Source organism: Chaetodon trifascialis, chromosome 16 (assembly GCF_039877785.1).
Source record: "Chaetodon trifascialis isolate fChaTrf1 chromosome 16, fChaTrf1.hap1, whole genome shotgun sequence".
NCBI classification, from domain to species: Eukaryota; Metazoa; Chordata; class Actinopteri; order Chaetodontiformes; family Chaetodontidae; genus Chaetodon; species Chaetodon trifascialis.
In genome coordinates, this window is record NC_092071.1 from 4,769,733 (window position 1) to 4,786,830 (window position 17,098).

A 17,098-nucleotide genomic window follows, 5' to 3' on the forward strand; every position below is an offset into this window, starting at 1 on the left:
TCAATATATTTCATTTTTTTTCACACTGAAAAGCTAAATTGTGTTCTAAGCTGTACACATAAAGGGGTAAAACAATCGCTATTTACCACAGCTCACATGAGGCATTTCAGCGTCACTGGCCAACAGCTTATTCATGTCATGTGACTGTAATTTCCAGTTCCCTATGGGTGAATATATACAGAATAAACAAAGCTCAGGGTAATTACATGCAAATTGAATGTCTGTAGTGTTACACTGTCACTGCACACTGCTCAGATGGCGTGAACTCACAATGTTTCCCATCAGTGCCTTCAATCCCACCTGACCTGAACGCAGCACAATATGCAACACAACCTGCTCACTGCCTGACAAATACACAGATTAATCAGTCAGTCGATCACAAAAATGCAAAACTCCACTGCATGCTTCGAGAAGTGTTGAGATGCCACATTAGATATAGATGATTTAACTTCCTGGTATCAGGTCACAGTGGTTTCCTCGTACTGTACGCTGAATATTTTGTCGTTGTGAGATGCAGTGCTGAAGTTTTTCGTCATGAACTGATCAGCTGATAAACAGAAAATTAAATATTATTTAATTTTTTAATGGCCTCTGATCCCGGCTTCTCACAGGCGAGGTCTTGCTGCTTTTATAAACTGAATATTTGTTTTTGTTTTTTTTTATGACTTTTGGGCCGGCAAAAGATATCACCTTGGGCTGTGGGAACGTGTTATTTAGCAATTTCACGTCAATTGTAAAAAAACCCCCAAGGTACTGCTTGATAATGTGTCATGTCTGACATAAAAAAATCAGCTGGTGTGTCTTATTATGCCTCTGAAAGAAAAATCCTTTTCATAGAACATTTCATTGTTCTGCCTCTGTGCACTGAAGAGGCCAAAGTAGAGCCAGAGAAGGACATGTGATAGATCTCAGACTGGGTCTGAACTGCAGATTTCACATTTAACATGGTGCAAGCTCAGACCGCTGACCACCCAGAACCACTTCCAGTATTATTGTGACTGCAGGAAAGAAGAAAGTTCATAGCCAGCTGTCTTGATAATTGATCGTCTGAGTCATTTTTCAAGGTTTTTCCCAAGCAGTTCGTGTTTCTGGCTTCTAAATGTGAAGAATTGCCACTTTCGCCAGTCTCACATTATAGTAATGCAGCACTGTGTTTGGGTTTGGGACTGATGGTCAAACAAAGGCAGAGAAATTATAATGTTGATTTTTTTTTTCACAGATTTGTTTATTGAATTTTAAGACACGATAAGTAAACAGGTACAGTGCCAGCACCAGCATTAAGTTACAAGATAAAACAAGTAAAAATCTGGGCCTGTACAAGAAAATCCAAGAGCAAATAATTGAACAGTGTCGTAACACACAAACGCCAAAAGAAAATAGCAGAACATCGCGTTGGTCATCCAGTGTTACTTAAAGTCAGACATATACTCACCTAGTAAAAGAGACCTTGTGCAAAGAATGGTCCCCAAGTTTTATCAAATTTAGCGAGCGAACCATTTATTGCACACCGTATTTTCTCCACTTTGACAAAATTGAGTATATCTTTGATCCAAGAAGAGTGGGGGGATGATTTCCACCTCTTTAATATTAGATGCCGGGCCAATAGAGTAACAAATGCCACAAAATCTGCTTTGTATTTTGGAATAGATCGATTAGGGGGCAAAACCCCAAACAGTGCAGATAGTACTGTTGGTTCAAATGGAGTTATGATACATATTGAAATGGAATTAAAATCTTCCAACCAATAAATGTGTAATGAGGGGCACGACCACAACATGTGGATATAGGTAGCAGGTGCTACGAGGACATCTGTCACACATTCAATTCAGTTTCAATTCAGTTTTATTTGTATAGCGCCAAATCACAACAAAAGTTGTCTCAGGACACTTTCCATATAGAGCTGGTACAGGCCGAGCTCTTTTATCTACAGAGACCCAACAATTCCCTCATGAGCAAGCACATGGCGACAGCAGCGAGGAAAAACTTCCAACATGGGATCCATGGGATCAACATCATCACAAATCTTAGACAGCCTGACTTTGGTGAAGTGTACGCGATGCAGAATTTTACATTGGGTTGGACCATGTCTCGCACAGATAGATGAGGTATGAACCCAACGGAAAGTCAGACCCCACTGCTCCTCAGAAATCTCCCCCATGCCGTCTTCCTGCTGAGTTTTTAGCTAGCGTTGAAAAACTTGGCGCAATCAATGTTGATTTTTCATTATTTATGTTTTACAGAACAAACAGTTATCTGATTTGTGGAGAAAATAATTGCCAGATTAGTCAATAATGTAAGTAATTGTTAGTTTTGGGCCGACATTGACCACGTCGGTGTGGCTTTTAGGATGCACACCGTGTGTTTGAACCCCACAGGGCAGGTTCAAGTGTATGAGACACACTGTTCAGATAAACAGACGTGTTGTCGTGTCAGTACTGTGACATGGTTTATTAAGGCAGCATGTTTATCTCATGTCAGGCTGAACCTCACTGTTGTATATGTTATCATGCCACACTCTGCTGGTTAAACAGCCATCCTCCAGTTCAGGACAGAAGCTGAGAATTCACCTTCGACCTCATCTTCTTCTTTGCTTCCTTCCATGATCGATGTGGGATGGTTTCATCCTCTCATACGTTAATCGTTCTCGGTGTTTCAGCGCCTTCCTGCCTCACTGACAGCTTCATTCTCATGCTGTTCATCTTCATTTATTTCTGTTTCCACTAATGCACAGAACGGACATCAGAGATCTCGTTTTCTCTGTTATCAATCAGCTTATTGGTAATTCCGTGGCTGATATTATCATCTGTTTCCCGGACAGAAACAAAACATATTGTTTGCATTGTGTCTATGACAACAATCCATTTTTACTGAGTAGCAGCTGCCGTGCAGTATTTGAACAGCAAGTCGCGGAGCGTGGCACTGACTCTGCAGCGAGTCGGCTGCTGTACAGCTCCACTCTGTTATTAGCACGTCCATCAGCAGCTCCTGCGCTGCCCCTCGGACACATTGTTCGATCCTGGAGCGTTACTAATCAATCAGTTCTGTTTAATCTGTGAAAGTGATATCGTCTCGGAGACCTGAAGGATGCCCGGTGACATGTTTTCCGGGAGCAAGAGAGACTTTTCCAGACTAATCCAGCTGCTGAAATCCAGATGAGAGGCGATCTTTCTGTTAGCTGCATTTCAAGCATTCAAGCAAACATTTGACTGCAGTTTCTTAAGTTTAAGGATTTGCTGCTCTTCTTTGTTTGCAAATCAAGAGTCTGTGCGTTTTGGGCTGTTGGTTTTTGACTTTTTACCGACTGAACCATTAATCAATTAATCATTAATAATTGTTAATTGCAGCTCAAGCTGCATGATGAATTAAACTTCTATTACTTTCATTTTCACTGACTCTGTCAATTATTTTTTTCTTTAATATATCCATTGCTTAGTCCTTAAAATGGCCAAAGATGTCCCACAAGTTGAAGCTGACGTCTTCAGATGTCTGGTTTTAGCAGACTAACAGTTCAGAATTCACAGATATTCAGTTGACGATGACACAAAACAAGAGAAAAGCAGCAGATCCTCACATTTGACAAGCTGAATGTTGATGCCTTTAAAAACAGTGATTGCTGGATTATGTTCCACTGTTCGGGCAGCTAATGGTTTCTGTTCATTTCACAAGCAGCAAATCAACCTGCAGGGACTTGAAGCTTGCATGAGGTTTTGGTGTAACACAGCGGGCATCGTGTCGGCTCTTGTCCTTGTTGTTGCAGCGCGGTGAATGAACTGCATGGTTGTGCCGTGTCTCACCGGCTGCACGAGCGCTGAACAGCAGCCAGAGTGCCAACGCAGAGTGCAGGAACTTCCTCTTTGTGCTTTGCTGTGATTGTTTGAGTGCTGTTCGCTCGTTGTCTTCACTGCGTAGTTTCTGAAGAAACTGCCATGGCAGCCCCCAAAACACACCGACTTGCTCTGCTGTACTTGTGAGGGCATTTATTGATTCCCTGGAGGCGCACCAAGCTTTAAACTAGTTGTAATTCCAAACCTAATATCTAATCTTTGCCCTGAAGTCCTCACAATGTGACTGTGTGAACAGCTTGTTGACCCCACCAGTGTTGGAAAGTACATTTACTCAAGCAGTGTACTCAAGTACAAATTCAAAGTACTTGTACTTTACTTCAGTATTTCCATTTCATGCTGCATGTACGACCAAACATCTTTAACATCCCTCTCGGATTGGAGTTTTAAACCCAGACTGTTTGTTTCACAGGAGGCGGCGGGAACAGAAAAGGAAAAAGTAAGAAATGGAAGCAGCTGCTGCAGTTCCCCCACATCAGTCTGTGTGAAGAGCTGCGACAGACCACAGGTAAGATAACGGTATCTTCCCCCCCTCTGACAGGAGCAGGCTTTCATCTCGCTTTGGCACGAACATGTTTGTGGTCTTTTATGTGTTGAGTGACTCTGAGGCTTTTGAAACACATTCAGACCTTTTGTATCCACAGCTCAACAGTTTTTACTCAGCTTTAGCGCCCCTTCAGCTATGTTTGTCATGTGCAGCCATCACCAGCACCCCATATCATCAGATCTTAGTTAAAATGAGACAGTGGGGCCCCCCTCAGCAGTCCTCTTTTGAGTGTAAGTTTAGAAATGCACCTCTGCACATGGCATGTGTAAAGTCTGCAGTCGAGTGGCTCCTGAACATGGAAATAAGACAGACCATAACAAGTATTTCCATAATAGACTCATAATCTCCTTTCAGTCTGGACTCTGATAGAGTGACTGATAGTCACTGTGTGTGCTTGTCACACATCATGGATTAGCCAATTTATCAATGCATCACTCAGCTGAGTGGATCTGCTTGTTAATTTATTGAATTAACAGCAAATGTTGACTTGAACTCTTGGATCTTTTGGGCTGTGTGCGCCTCAGCCAGTGTGTTGCATAGATTTAATGTAAATGAGCAAAGACCATGAACGTGGACATCATCAGTCCAGTGTACCAGTGTAGGTCCACTTCACAGAGACCAGCATTGCGTTCACTAATGACAGCTGACCTGTGTGGTGTTATAGGAGTGACAGGAATTATATTCTAAGGTTTTCCCTTCAAGAGGCAGCCGCTGACTCTTCTTCTCTGTGGAGGGAAACTCCCAACACCCTGACTGGGATATTAATGTATGTTTTCCATCAGAGGGCAGCTCTGCATATAGCTCCCATTTAAAGAGCAAATCAGCAGCAAACGTCTTGAATTCAGCTGCAGAGGCTGAGATTCAAACACTTTGAGGACAAAGTTAGTGCTCATGTACACAACACACTGTGTACTTAAGCACTTAAGTCAGATTAGTCGGCTATTTTTGGACACACGGATACACTGAAATGTGATCTAATGATGATGCAGTATTTCAGTATTTATTGATGTATTATGTTTCACTTAGTTTATTTGATCAATGTTGATTTTTCATTTCCTCTGTGGACCAGTGGTTGCTTAATAATGCTGCACCAAAATAGACATCCATTCATCCACAGGCTGCATGCGCTCAGGTTCAAAAGGAGGAAGTCGTGATAATAAGAGTGACTTTATGTCAGAGACCAACACTAAAACCTAAAACCTGCGTTCACCGGCCGAACCTGACAGTCTGTGCGTTAGCCTTGAACATTAGCGCCTGGATAAAGTTACTGATAATAGTTCCAACAGATAGCTCCTTCTAAAACAACAAATTGCATTTTTTTTTGTGTTTCTGTTTGTGTACATGACGTGTTTGACTGCTGCTTAGCGTTGGTAGGCGTATTTTTCCCTTTGGACAGAGCTAGGCTAGCTGCTTCCAGCCTTTATGCTAAGCTAACGGCTGCTCGCTCCATGTTCGGCATACAGACACTAGAGCGGGATCAATCTTCTCATTGAACTCGCGGAGAAAGTGAATGACTGAATGAGCTGCGAGCCTCTGCTTTTCACAACTTTTACAAACTCACTTATTTGCTTTTTGCTCGTCTGATTAATTACCACAAAGCAAACATGATCAGTAGAAATCACAACAAAAAAGGGCTCAAGAGAAAAAAGTTCAGTGATATATCGAATGATTTTAATACATCCAGATTTTGTTTATGAATAAGTGAGCTCTTCAGTAGTGACACACAGCTCTGGACTCAGCAATCCCAAAACTAGTGATTGTACTGACTGTACACAAGTTTTAACAGGCATCAGTTAACTTTATGATTTATTGGTCGTTTTAAAGCTGGTTGGTGGCATTTTTGATTTCAGGGGCAGGATTTCGTAATATTGTGTAATATTCTTTTGTCATCAACTGATGGAGGCGGATGATCTTTTGTAATCACTTGCACTGCTTCCCATCCAACACATGTGCAGTGCTCTGACTTTTCTTTTTCCTTTCCACATTTTCTTTGAATCTCTGTTTCAACCCAGAGATGTTCTCAGGACTCTCAGCTGCTTTGTCACGTCGCTCACATTTTCATGCAACATTCAGCAGCTAAAATGTGTCCTAACTTGACTCCTTTCATACGGAGAAGATCATTCATTCAGTTCAGAAAAGTCCAGCGCTGAACGCTTGCAGGCTTTTTAGAACAAATCTTGCTCAAGTGCTACCACAGAGGAAACTGTGGCCAGTGCAGAAAGAGGAAGCATGCTGCTGTTTCTGCTGTTTCAACCAGCAGTATGAGCGCTTTCATTTTAACAGGTGACGGCTCAGAGTTAATGACAGCAGAGCGGGTAGAAGAACCCAGACGTACAGTCAGGAGGATGTCAGTGAAAGTGCAAGACCAAAGAAGAAGTTGCTTTCCTTGATTTCTTTGCCTTTGCTTCGATATTTCCGCAAGTGGAGTGCAGTGGAGCTCTTCACAGCACTGGATGGAACAGTTCATGGTTTAATTCCCAAGATTAGTCAAATGGTTCAACAATGTCAAGTATTGATGTGATCATGAGCAGCGAAGGCTCCTGATAATGACACGCTTTGGTCAGAGCTGAAAGGATTAGTCCAGTAATTGGCTTCTATCTCACTCTCTGGGAAGTTACTGCCAGAATAAACATTAATTACCAGTTAGTTTTATTTCAGAGTAATACGTTACATTGCAGTATTGCTGTCTGTGTAGAGTGATGTCTACCTGGCTGCACTACTTTTGCGTTGCTTTCTCCCAAATGACTGCAGAAGTATGACTAGCGGTGCAGCGTTTGGAATAATAATGCTTTCCTATATGAACTATAGCCTCAGCATAACCTGCTCTTATAGCATCGTTAGCTTACCCTGTGATTTTTTTGGATTTTGTTGACTTTGTCAGACCCTTTTTTTCACATGACAGATTTTAATCGGTGCAGCCATCTGCACCACCTCTGTGCAGGTTCCTGTTTCAGCTGCGTCTCACAGGCGTAGCCGCGACCTAAGGCTTTTATTTATGCGTCAGGTCTATTTTTTTTAACAATATACACGTAAATTCAAGGTTGATTTCCAAGAATAAGGCACTGAATAAACACATTTATCTACTTTTTGTGTAATGATTCTTTGAACGTTGTGCTGGGAAAGAAACTCAGCCTTGGGCTTGAACTTTCCTGCCCTGTACAGAATACAGCTTATATTTTAAAGATAAGTCTTTTTCTCTCTTTCTTGATTCAGTATTATTACCACGAACTGCAGCCGGACGCTCTGCTGAAGGCGTTTCACTTTCTTTATTGTCTGAGATTCACATACAAAATCTCCCTTTTCTGGCTTGAAGCGCTGAAGACAGTCATGGTGTTGACCCGTTGAAATACACACAGCAACTCTCTTGTTGCGTACATTTTTCTCACAGCCTATATTCAAAAGGAGGCAGTTAGCTGACATTGTGAGATACTCCAATAATGAAGAGACCAAAACAACAACGTGTTTGTTCGCCTCTCAGCACTTCCTGACTTCCACACTCTGTCTGTGGCCCTCAGGTCCAAGTCCTTTGGTTCCTACTGACGACACAAATCTTTAAACTTTGGGAACTATTTTCAGCGGCGGATTAATCCGCATTTAGGCCAGCAGGACGGTACAAGTGTGATCGGGTCCAGATAGTAGTTTGTGGGTTCTTTGTGATGAAGGAGCTCATCACCTACTGCGTGGCTCACTGTTGTGTTTTTTAATAGTTTTTGGACAGTCATGGAGCTCTGTGGCACAGAGGAAGACGATACATCAGGATTTCATACGCACGCAATCCTTGTTGATACATTTATTGTTATTGTTAGCCCAAGCAGCTAAAGTGCACATCTGTCTATATTATTAGGGCTCCTCAGTCAGATATTAAGGATTTTTGACTGATAGATTGAAGAAAGAACATTTGGGCAACCTCCAAAACAACTGAGTGCTTCCTTTTGTTTGACTCAAAACGCTAACTCTTTCAGCCCCGTGTGTGTGTCTTTGTGTTTTGTCCTAAACCAGTCTTGTGGTTTGAGCTGCCTCAAAGTTTAACTGCAGTATAGCAAGACGAGATGTCAGCGTGATGTGAAATGTTACCACATTATGATGTTTACATCGGCGTTCCCATCCATGAGAGGTCTGTTTGTGTATGGAGGCACTGACCGTCACTGCACACGGCCACTTCATGCTATACATCCATACATGGCACCCAGGCCTTGCAGAGTAAACACACAGGCCACATTGTTAGGAAGACATCCATTAAAGAGGAAGCATGAAGGCCCAGCTGATGACGACCCGCGATAAACCTTATACTGCCTTGAGATGCCGTGTGGCGACAGACAGGCTGGGTAGGATCCAAAGCACGAGGAGGGTTTGAGAAACAAGGATGAGTTTATGCACAGTTTGAGTTTTTTTGGAGCTTTAACAAAAAGTCAAATTGAGAAAAGAAAATGCTGTAATTTGCAGTAAATTCATATTAGATTCTAAACATTTGGGCGGCCTTATGAGGATGCCTTGCAGGCTGGATCTGGCCCCTGACCTTTGGTCCCCCTGAGCTTCCAGACTGCTACCACATGTGTACAGCGTCATTGAGACTGCAAGGGCTGGCTGTCACTGGAATCACTTTACGGACCGGTGATGAGGAGGAACTTGTGACCTTATTAGTAAAGCTATGCAACCAACTTACAAAATAGTCTAAAAAAAGAGAAAATTAGAACAAGCACGAGGAACTTTATTAGATAAAACTGTTAAAATGTGATATGTATCAAAGCAAAATACCCTGAGACCATACTTCTACTCTGCAGACAGGTGTCATGGAGTTTCCGCCTCCGCACGTCTCATTTCCAACATGTGTCACAGCTTTTCAGATGTGGTGAAAATGCAAATAAAAGCATGTAAAAGTGACTTTTACATCCTGATTCGGTTCCTGATTAAACTTCTTGGATTCTGGTCAAACATGACAGCAAGAGGTCCTGCTGATGCTAAAATATTCTGTTTGTTAAACGAAGGTTGGTGGAGGTGGTGGGTGCGTTCGAGATCAACGGCAGATGTTTTTTTCTTCAGGAAACCTTCACAACAGAGCTGCTTCTTTCCTGAAAGGTGCTATGCAAATAAGCATGGATTTGAATGAGTTCACTCACACATGCTGTCCCACAGACGACGTGACGTGCAGGCAGGAAGTTCAAGGTGTAGCTGCACAAAACCACATGTGTTTTGAAAAGCTGATGTCCTGGCGAGGGGAGAAGTTATGCTGATAAATGTGTAGAAAAGGAAAGTAAAGATGTGTTGAGACTAGGAAGAGTGAGAAATGGAAATAAGACAAGTAATAAGATGTGGAAAGAGAAGAGCTCAGTAATGATTCACGTCTGAAAGTCTTGGTGAGTCTGACTGTTGACAGTTTTTATGAAACCAGAAGAAAGAGGTGAGTGGGAGGGAGTCTTGAGAAAGACGTTCAGGAAACTGTCAACTTCCTTGTTTGTCAGATGCAGGTTGTTCTCTTCTTTTTTCTGTTTCTTTTTCTCTTCTCTCCGTCATGCTCCTCTTCTCTCCTTACATTTACAACACATACAGTCTCATACCATGCAGGCAGTGTGCAGCTTTTCTCTCTTGCACAACACTGTCTAATGTGATGTTGCACCTTTCCTCCTTTGTTCAGATGCATTTCTGCCAATTTTGTTCATTCTAAAATTTTAGATGCAGTGATCAAATCTTCGAATGCATTTAAATGTCATTTAAAGGTTTCGGTTGCCTTTGCTCTTTAAATCACTTTAACATAAAAAACATGGCTTGGAAAGCGTTGTGCAAACGCTGATTTCCTGTGAGTCTCCTGCTCACAATATTGAAGAGAAGCCTGTTTCTGCTGTGTTGACTCATCCTTGGAGAAAATGCAGAGGTACAATGTTCAGTATTGAAGTCACATGAAGAAGGAGACAGCAGATGAGTCAGCTGGTGTTTTCCACTTTAAACTGAAGCAAATAGAGAAAGCAGATGTGATGGAGGGGTGTGTGAATCAAACATGGGGAAGTCTTTGGAGACACCAGTTGTCCAGCTCTTCCTCAGTGAAAGTTTGGCCTCCAGTGACATTACTGCAGCAATGCCAGGGTTAGAGATGTCACACAAACTGCTTTATCTAAATCGCTCGATGAGAAAGAGTGCAAACCATCATTTAAACAGGCTGCATGCCTGGAAATTATGTTATTCATTTAGTAAAAGTTTGATGGGCTGGTTCGCTGCACAGGTTGCAAAAACACATCAAGGCAATTAAGAAAAAAATGTAAATTGTTCTCACCTTTCTCCCCCAGTGACTTGCTGCTGGTGTCCATGTCCTTTCTGAGAGACACGTGCAGGAAACTCACTGCACGTGCTTGTCCTCTTTACAAAATGAAAGTATCAAGAGTCTTGATAGATGCTGGCTCCTCTCCTCCTCCTCAATGCTCAGTGCCCTCATCTACAGGCCATTAAGGGAAGTCGATCTTACGGTAAACCAGGTCCATACTGACTTTAAAGTTCAGCTGCTGTGGCTGCAGAAACCTTTTCTGTCAGCAGCTCATGTCCTCACAGAAATATGTTCCAACATTCATCCCTATCGGGCATTAAAGCCACTGGGGATCTGATTGCTGTAAGATATATTCTGTAAACTGCAGCCTGTAGTGACATTCAACTGATCGTTAAAGCACAGATGTTATAATCAATTGCTTTTAAAAGCAAAAAATGGCCAACCCTCCATCGGCTTCGCAACCAGAAACAGAACATGTCTCTGGCATTCTTTTGAAAATAGTGAAACTCACATTGCAAGATACAGATGTGCAGCGACACCAGGCTTCTCCGCTGATGCCTCTCATTTCTTCGGAGCCCTAATCTGCAAGTTGACAGGGTTGGTTTCTGCCTGTCTGAATCCATTTTTGTGAGACTGTCATTGGTCCACTGCGGTTCCCATTCAGGAATGTTCAGGCCTGACATTGAATGCTTATGAAGCACCTGCCTTGTAACATATAAGAAAATACCATATGGACATGTTCATAAGGTTTAAAAACTGGATATTCATTAGAGGGGATCTTTAACAATTGGTTAACAAGACTACAGCCATGCTGGCAGCTCAGTGAGGCTGTACTTAAATCGTGGTGCTTTGAGCTAAGTACTAAAGTCGGCACGCTAACATGCTCACATTGACAATGCTAATGATGTTGAAAAGGTATGTTTGCTGCGTTTACCATCTGACGGCAGATGAAAATGTTCCTAGTTTTGCAGACATTAGCTAGCTAACCAAACTATTGAACAATTTTAGGCATTCAAACTATTACAATTCATCCTGAGGGGAACATGAACATCTTTAGCAAATTTCAGTGCAGTCAATTCAGCATTGGAGAAGCACACTCAAAACCACAAATGTGAGCCTCATGGTGATGTTAGAGGAAAGGTCATGGGATCATTTAAGTCAGATTCATCCTCAGTACAAAATTGCATGGCCACCTGTCCAATAGCTGTTGAGATATTTCAGTTTGGACCACTGGGACTGACCGACAACCCACACTGGCATCCGTAGAGCATCAGTGCTATCATGACTAGCACAAAGAAAACCTTTGCATACAGTGTTCCTGCACAGAGCTAAAAGCGAGAATCCACCCGATAACCTCAGCTTGTTTACTTCTCCTGATTTCCCCTGATTATTCTGTAAAGAGAGAGGCAGTCAGAAGAGCAAGGGCCTTGATCTGTTTTCAAACCCGTGGCATAATAATTTTACTGTGGGGACCTTGAGGCCTGCAGAGCCAGCGGGAGGCTGGACAGAGGCCTCTTTGTGTAAATTCTCTATATGATGATGTACAGCATGTTCTGTACTGCCCCAGAGCTCCTTTCATGTACATCACACCTCCAGTGATGTATTGAGAAAGTCCACTGATGCACAAACACATAATGAAATTTGTGTTTCCCAGAACTGTGGGATGTTATATTTCACGCATGAGTAGCCAGTGTGGGATCGGACAAGTAGCTCCATCAACTGTAATGAAGCTAATCTTTGTTTTTCAGAGGACAATAATGGGTTTGGATTGAATGTAAACACACATTATAAGATGTCAATTAGCAGTGTTAATTAGTGTCACAAGAGCCTGGAACAACCTGATGATTTTCTTGTTGTTGCCTTCCAGATATCCCACTCTGGCTCTCTCCAGATATCACTTCACTTTGTCCTGCTCTGTTCACTTTGCTGCAGGACATAGGAAGGACTTTGGAGCAGAGTAGAGAGAAAAGAGATCATTAGAGTAGAACAGAGTAGAACAAAGAGGATGCAGCAGCATGGCAGAGCAGGAGAGAGACAAATAGAGCAGAAAAACTCCTAAAGTGGGATAAAAACAGCAGAACCTGACAGAACGAGGCTTGCTGTCAGTCACTGTCATCAACAGGAAACAACTCAGCACTGATCTTCAGACAGTTGAAGAGGGGTTCCACCCAAGTCGTGCTCATTTACTTCACCAGGCAGGGAGTGTCTGATGAAAAGATGCCACTGGTTGCATTATGGGAAATGTAGGATAGAAAGTATTGTAAGTTTGTCCCATGTTAGGGATTTAGGCAGAGTTTACACGTACACGGCTATTTTTTTCCTACATTTTACATCTCTACACTTCTTGGACGAGACCCGGTCGGACGTCTAGTTGTAGGGAACCTACCGGTAAAAATTTTTATTCAGCGTCTGATTGGCCAGCATGGCTTTTGGGTTCGGGTTATATTGCTGCCTCCTGGTTTGACATGGTCTTTAGAGGGCTTCTGTTGTATTTTTGCGTTTTCATTTTGGACAGAGATTTTTAGAAATGGTGCTTGTGTGGATGGGATTTTTTTTTTCATTTATTCTTTGAGAACGAAGGAGGAAAAACCCTGTTTTCAAACATACCACTTAAATTTGGGATATCTCCATCTGCTCTTTCAATCTCATCCATTCAGTCATTTTAGTAATTTATCAGGAAAATAAAGAAAACATTTACTGTTTAGAACTAGACACCTTCATAAATCAAGTGCTTGGTACTGTACAAGTACAGAAGAAGGCTACTGTCCAATAAACTGTCGTAAACAATGCAAATTCCAAAATATTCAAAATGCAAATGTGAATGTTGCAAATTTTTTTCTGGGGAATGGAGAGAGCACGACACACTTGTTAGGCCTGAAGAATACGTGCAGTGTATTTGAAACAGGACTTTGTTTAGAAGTAAATTCATATGACAGCACATGATTTTTAAAGGAATGGGCCTCACTGCGCAGACCGAACCAAGACAGTTTTTCCTCCCATTAGCATGTATTTTAGCTCAGGTGCTGTAAGATGTCCTGCTTAGAGATTGAGACACAGAGAACAAGGATTTGTTATTTTATGATCCCATTGTTGAGTTTGGACTTGTGTTGTACAGATGAGAATTGTTTGACTGATCGGTGAGTCAGAGTGGTCTGATTGAAAGGTTCTAAAGATCGTTTTCCTCTGTCCTTTCGATTACTCTGACCTCTCTGCTCCTTCCTGAATCACATTTGCTTGTTCCTGAGTTGCTTTGCATCCACACAGATGCAAATTTACAACTCCTTGGTGTTGTTTTTGATCCTGAAGCACAGCTGGACAGAAGAACTCAGGGGTTTGGATGTCAAGGCTGCAAGCATTATAACAATTGTTTCAATAGCATCAAAATAATATCAGATCATATGTTAAGGAAGTGCAGTGTGGTTAAAATCTGTTCAAAGCCTGTTCTTTGCCGTCAAATACTTCAACTCCAGATTTCTGCGTACCATGACAAATATTTTCGGACTCCCATTAAAGATTATTTTTGATTAAAAACCTTCTCTAGACCCAGGCCAGTTAGAGAATTACAGACCAATCTCCAAGCTAAAATCCCTGAAAAATTCTTTCCATTGTACATGCCTCTGGGTGGTTTATCTATCCGCTTTTATGACATGTCACATCACCTATGCCGATGATACACTCTTTTCTTTAGCTACGAAACATTACAAAAATCAGGATCTCATCTTCTACAGATCTTGAATTACTGATCCACTCTTTCATTTTCTCCTTCCTTTGCTTATTGTAATTCCCTTTAAACATGTCTTAGTCAAGCTTCCCTAAACCTTTTACAGTTCAGAATGTAGCTGCCAGGCTATGAACTACAACTCCCCAACAGTCCCTCATGACCCTCCGTTGGCTTCCCGTAAAATGTGAATAAACTACAGGATCCTGTGGATTTCTCATATGGATCTTCATGACCTTGCCCCAAGTCACATTTCTTATCTGCTTGTCCCATATTCCACTTCTTGACTACCCCGATCCTCTAATTTCGGCCTTTTATCGATCCCTCGCTCAACTGCAGAACTAAAGACGGTCCTTCCTTTGCTGTTTTAGTCCCAACCCTCTGGATTTATCTTCCCATCTTTAGAAACAATGTTACCTTGAATGAGACTCCGGACCCATGCAAATATGATCATAAAGTGTGTGTGAACACCAACAGTCGTGTGTGCGTCTGCATCATTCACTGTTGTTTTCTATTATGCTCTTTTCAGTCAGTCAAGTTCCTGCTGCATCATATTGTTTATGACTCTGTTTGTTATAGATTTTTAGTGAAGAAGTTTGGCTGTACAGTAACAGAACAGCAGACATTCTCAGTGACCTTTTGTGGATAATTAGAGCTTAAAAACATGTGAAAGGCACATAATGATTCGTGTCTAATGGCACATTTCCAGTACAGGAAATTTGCTCAGCATAACGTGACCCAACATGGAGCCATTGTCACAACTTCTGCCTTTATTTGTTTCCTGGCCACATTAGAGACAAATATCAGGAGGTCAAACTGAGTCCAAGTTCCAGGTGCTGCTGCTGATCCTGATCACTCACAAAAATTAGTTGCAGCAGGGATGACTACAAGAAACACAAAACAATAACCACTGATTCACCGTCCACTTGACTCATGTTGTACTTAAACTAACACTGCAGGACTGTCTCAGACAAAGTGGCAGTTTGTTTGATAACCTCAGCAGCAGTATACCGTCTATCAATTCCCATTGAATCGTGAGACACCTTTCAGCTGACAGCTAACTTCAGTGTCTCTTCCTGTCTGTAGAGAAGGACTACAGCAGCCTGTGTGAGCGGCAGCCTATTGGACGCTTACTCTTCAGACAGTTCTGTGAGACTCGACCCGAACTGAGGCGCTGCGTCAAGTTCCTGGATGCTGTGGTAAGAGCAGTGTGTGTGTGTGTGTGTGTGTGTGTGTGTGTGTGTGTGTGTGTGCAGCATTGTTTATGTTATATTTGTGGTGAGCCCACTCACTGTGTGGGGTCCGGCAACTTTGTTGGGATCAAAACGCTGAATCCTGAAATTTTAGGATGCAGACCTGGGCTTTGGGTTAGGATAAGTGTCCAGGAGATGCATGTAAGTCTATGCAATGTGCACAAGTGTGTGTGTGTGTGTGTGTGTGTGTGTGTGTGTGCGTGTGTATTTCAATGTTTGTCTTGTTCTCGGAAGTGTGAGAGTTTAGGTTGGAGAGTTTTGCCCCAAATGGCCTTTTCCATGACTACTAGTGTGGAAAGACAAAAGGAATGAATTGTATGTGTGTGTGTGTGTGTGTGTGTGTGTGTGTGTGTGTGTGTGTGTGTGTGTGTGTGTGTGTGTGTGTGTGTGTGGGAACGGGGGGGGGGGGGGGGGGGGGGGGTCTCAAGGACTTTTTTTTCTGTCTTCCTTGTAATGCTCCTCAGTTCCTGTTATAGAGGGGAGGGAGGGAAGGAGGGAGGATGTGTGTGTGTGTGTGTGTGTGTGTGTGTGTGTGTGTGTGTGTGTGTGTGTGTGTGTGTGTGTGTGTGTGTGTGTGTAAGTGGTGAGAAGGAGGGAGGCAGGTGTCAAATAAAAAAAGGTTTGATGAAGAAGAGGGTGAGGATGGACCAAAAGGTTTCGAGGGAGGAGTTCCTGACATGCAGATATTTTTAGTGTTGGAGGCCAACGTTACATGCATTTACACATTTAAAATGGAAATATATGTCACCTGGAAACCGCTGACAGAGGCGACTAAAGCCCTTTGTTCAAACACCTGTGGGCAGGAAGCAAGGTGTGAACCCAGCATTGAAATATCATCACTGTTTAAGTTGATGTGGGGAACTTTCCACATCCAGCAGCTGCAGAGCAACACCATCGGTCATATGGAGTCGTGTCTGTCACCTGATGATTGTCAGTTCAATATTAAATGTTTGTTAGCTCTGTTTTGGTCTCTAACAACTTGTCAGGGAAACATCTGGTGGTCGTGTTCACAAACATTTCTAAGAGTCCTCTTAGAGAGCGCACAACTTAGCCTGAACATTTCTAGTCTGGAGTCCTAGCTTAGGAGTGATTTAGGAAAACTTTGGATGGTACACCAACAACAGCAGAGGCCGATATGTCCATGCATGCATTTTTCCAGTTGCCAAATATCTGTGTTATGATCACCTTCATTTCTGCCGTTACAGCATTGGTCGTTTTCAGACATTATTTGACCATTTTCTCCTCTGCGTAAGAAACTCTTCAGCCTCTTCAAAGTTCTCCTCCCTGCTCCTAACAGTTGCTCACCTTAGGAGCTCTCATCAGGTCGGAGACACTTTGTGAATAACTTTTATCTTATCCAGGACCAAGTGGAAATTCTTTGAAAACGTCACGATTCTCAGAATTTTCTGAGAATTTCGGCAGAAAGAGCAGCTCTTGAGCTACGGGAACCTTCCTGAAAGCGACTCCTGGCTCTTTAGCTGCTAA

The 17,098-nt window shown here is 42.4% G+C and overlaps 1 protein-coding gene across 1 annotated transcript in view; it reads left to right on the top strand.

Moving 5' to 3' along the window:
- Window positions 1–17,098, top strand: part of grk6 (G protein-coupled receptor kinase 6) — a 40,128-nt gene that overhangs the window by 3,023 nt on the left and 20,007 nt on the right. The window contains exons 2-3 of the mRNA XM_070983179.1: window positions 4,255–4,350; window positions 15,447–15,559. Of these exons, the coding sequence (XP_070839280.1) occupies window positions 4,255–4,350; window positions 15,447–15,559 (209 nt within the window). The remainder of the gene's footprint in view (window positions 1–4,254; window positions 4,351–15,446; window positions 15,560–17,098) is intronic.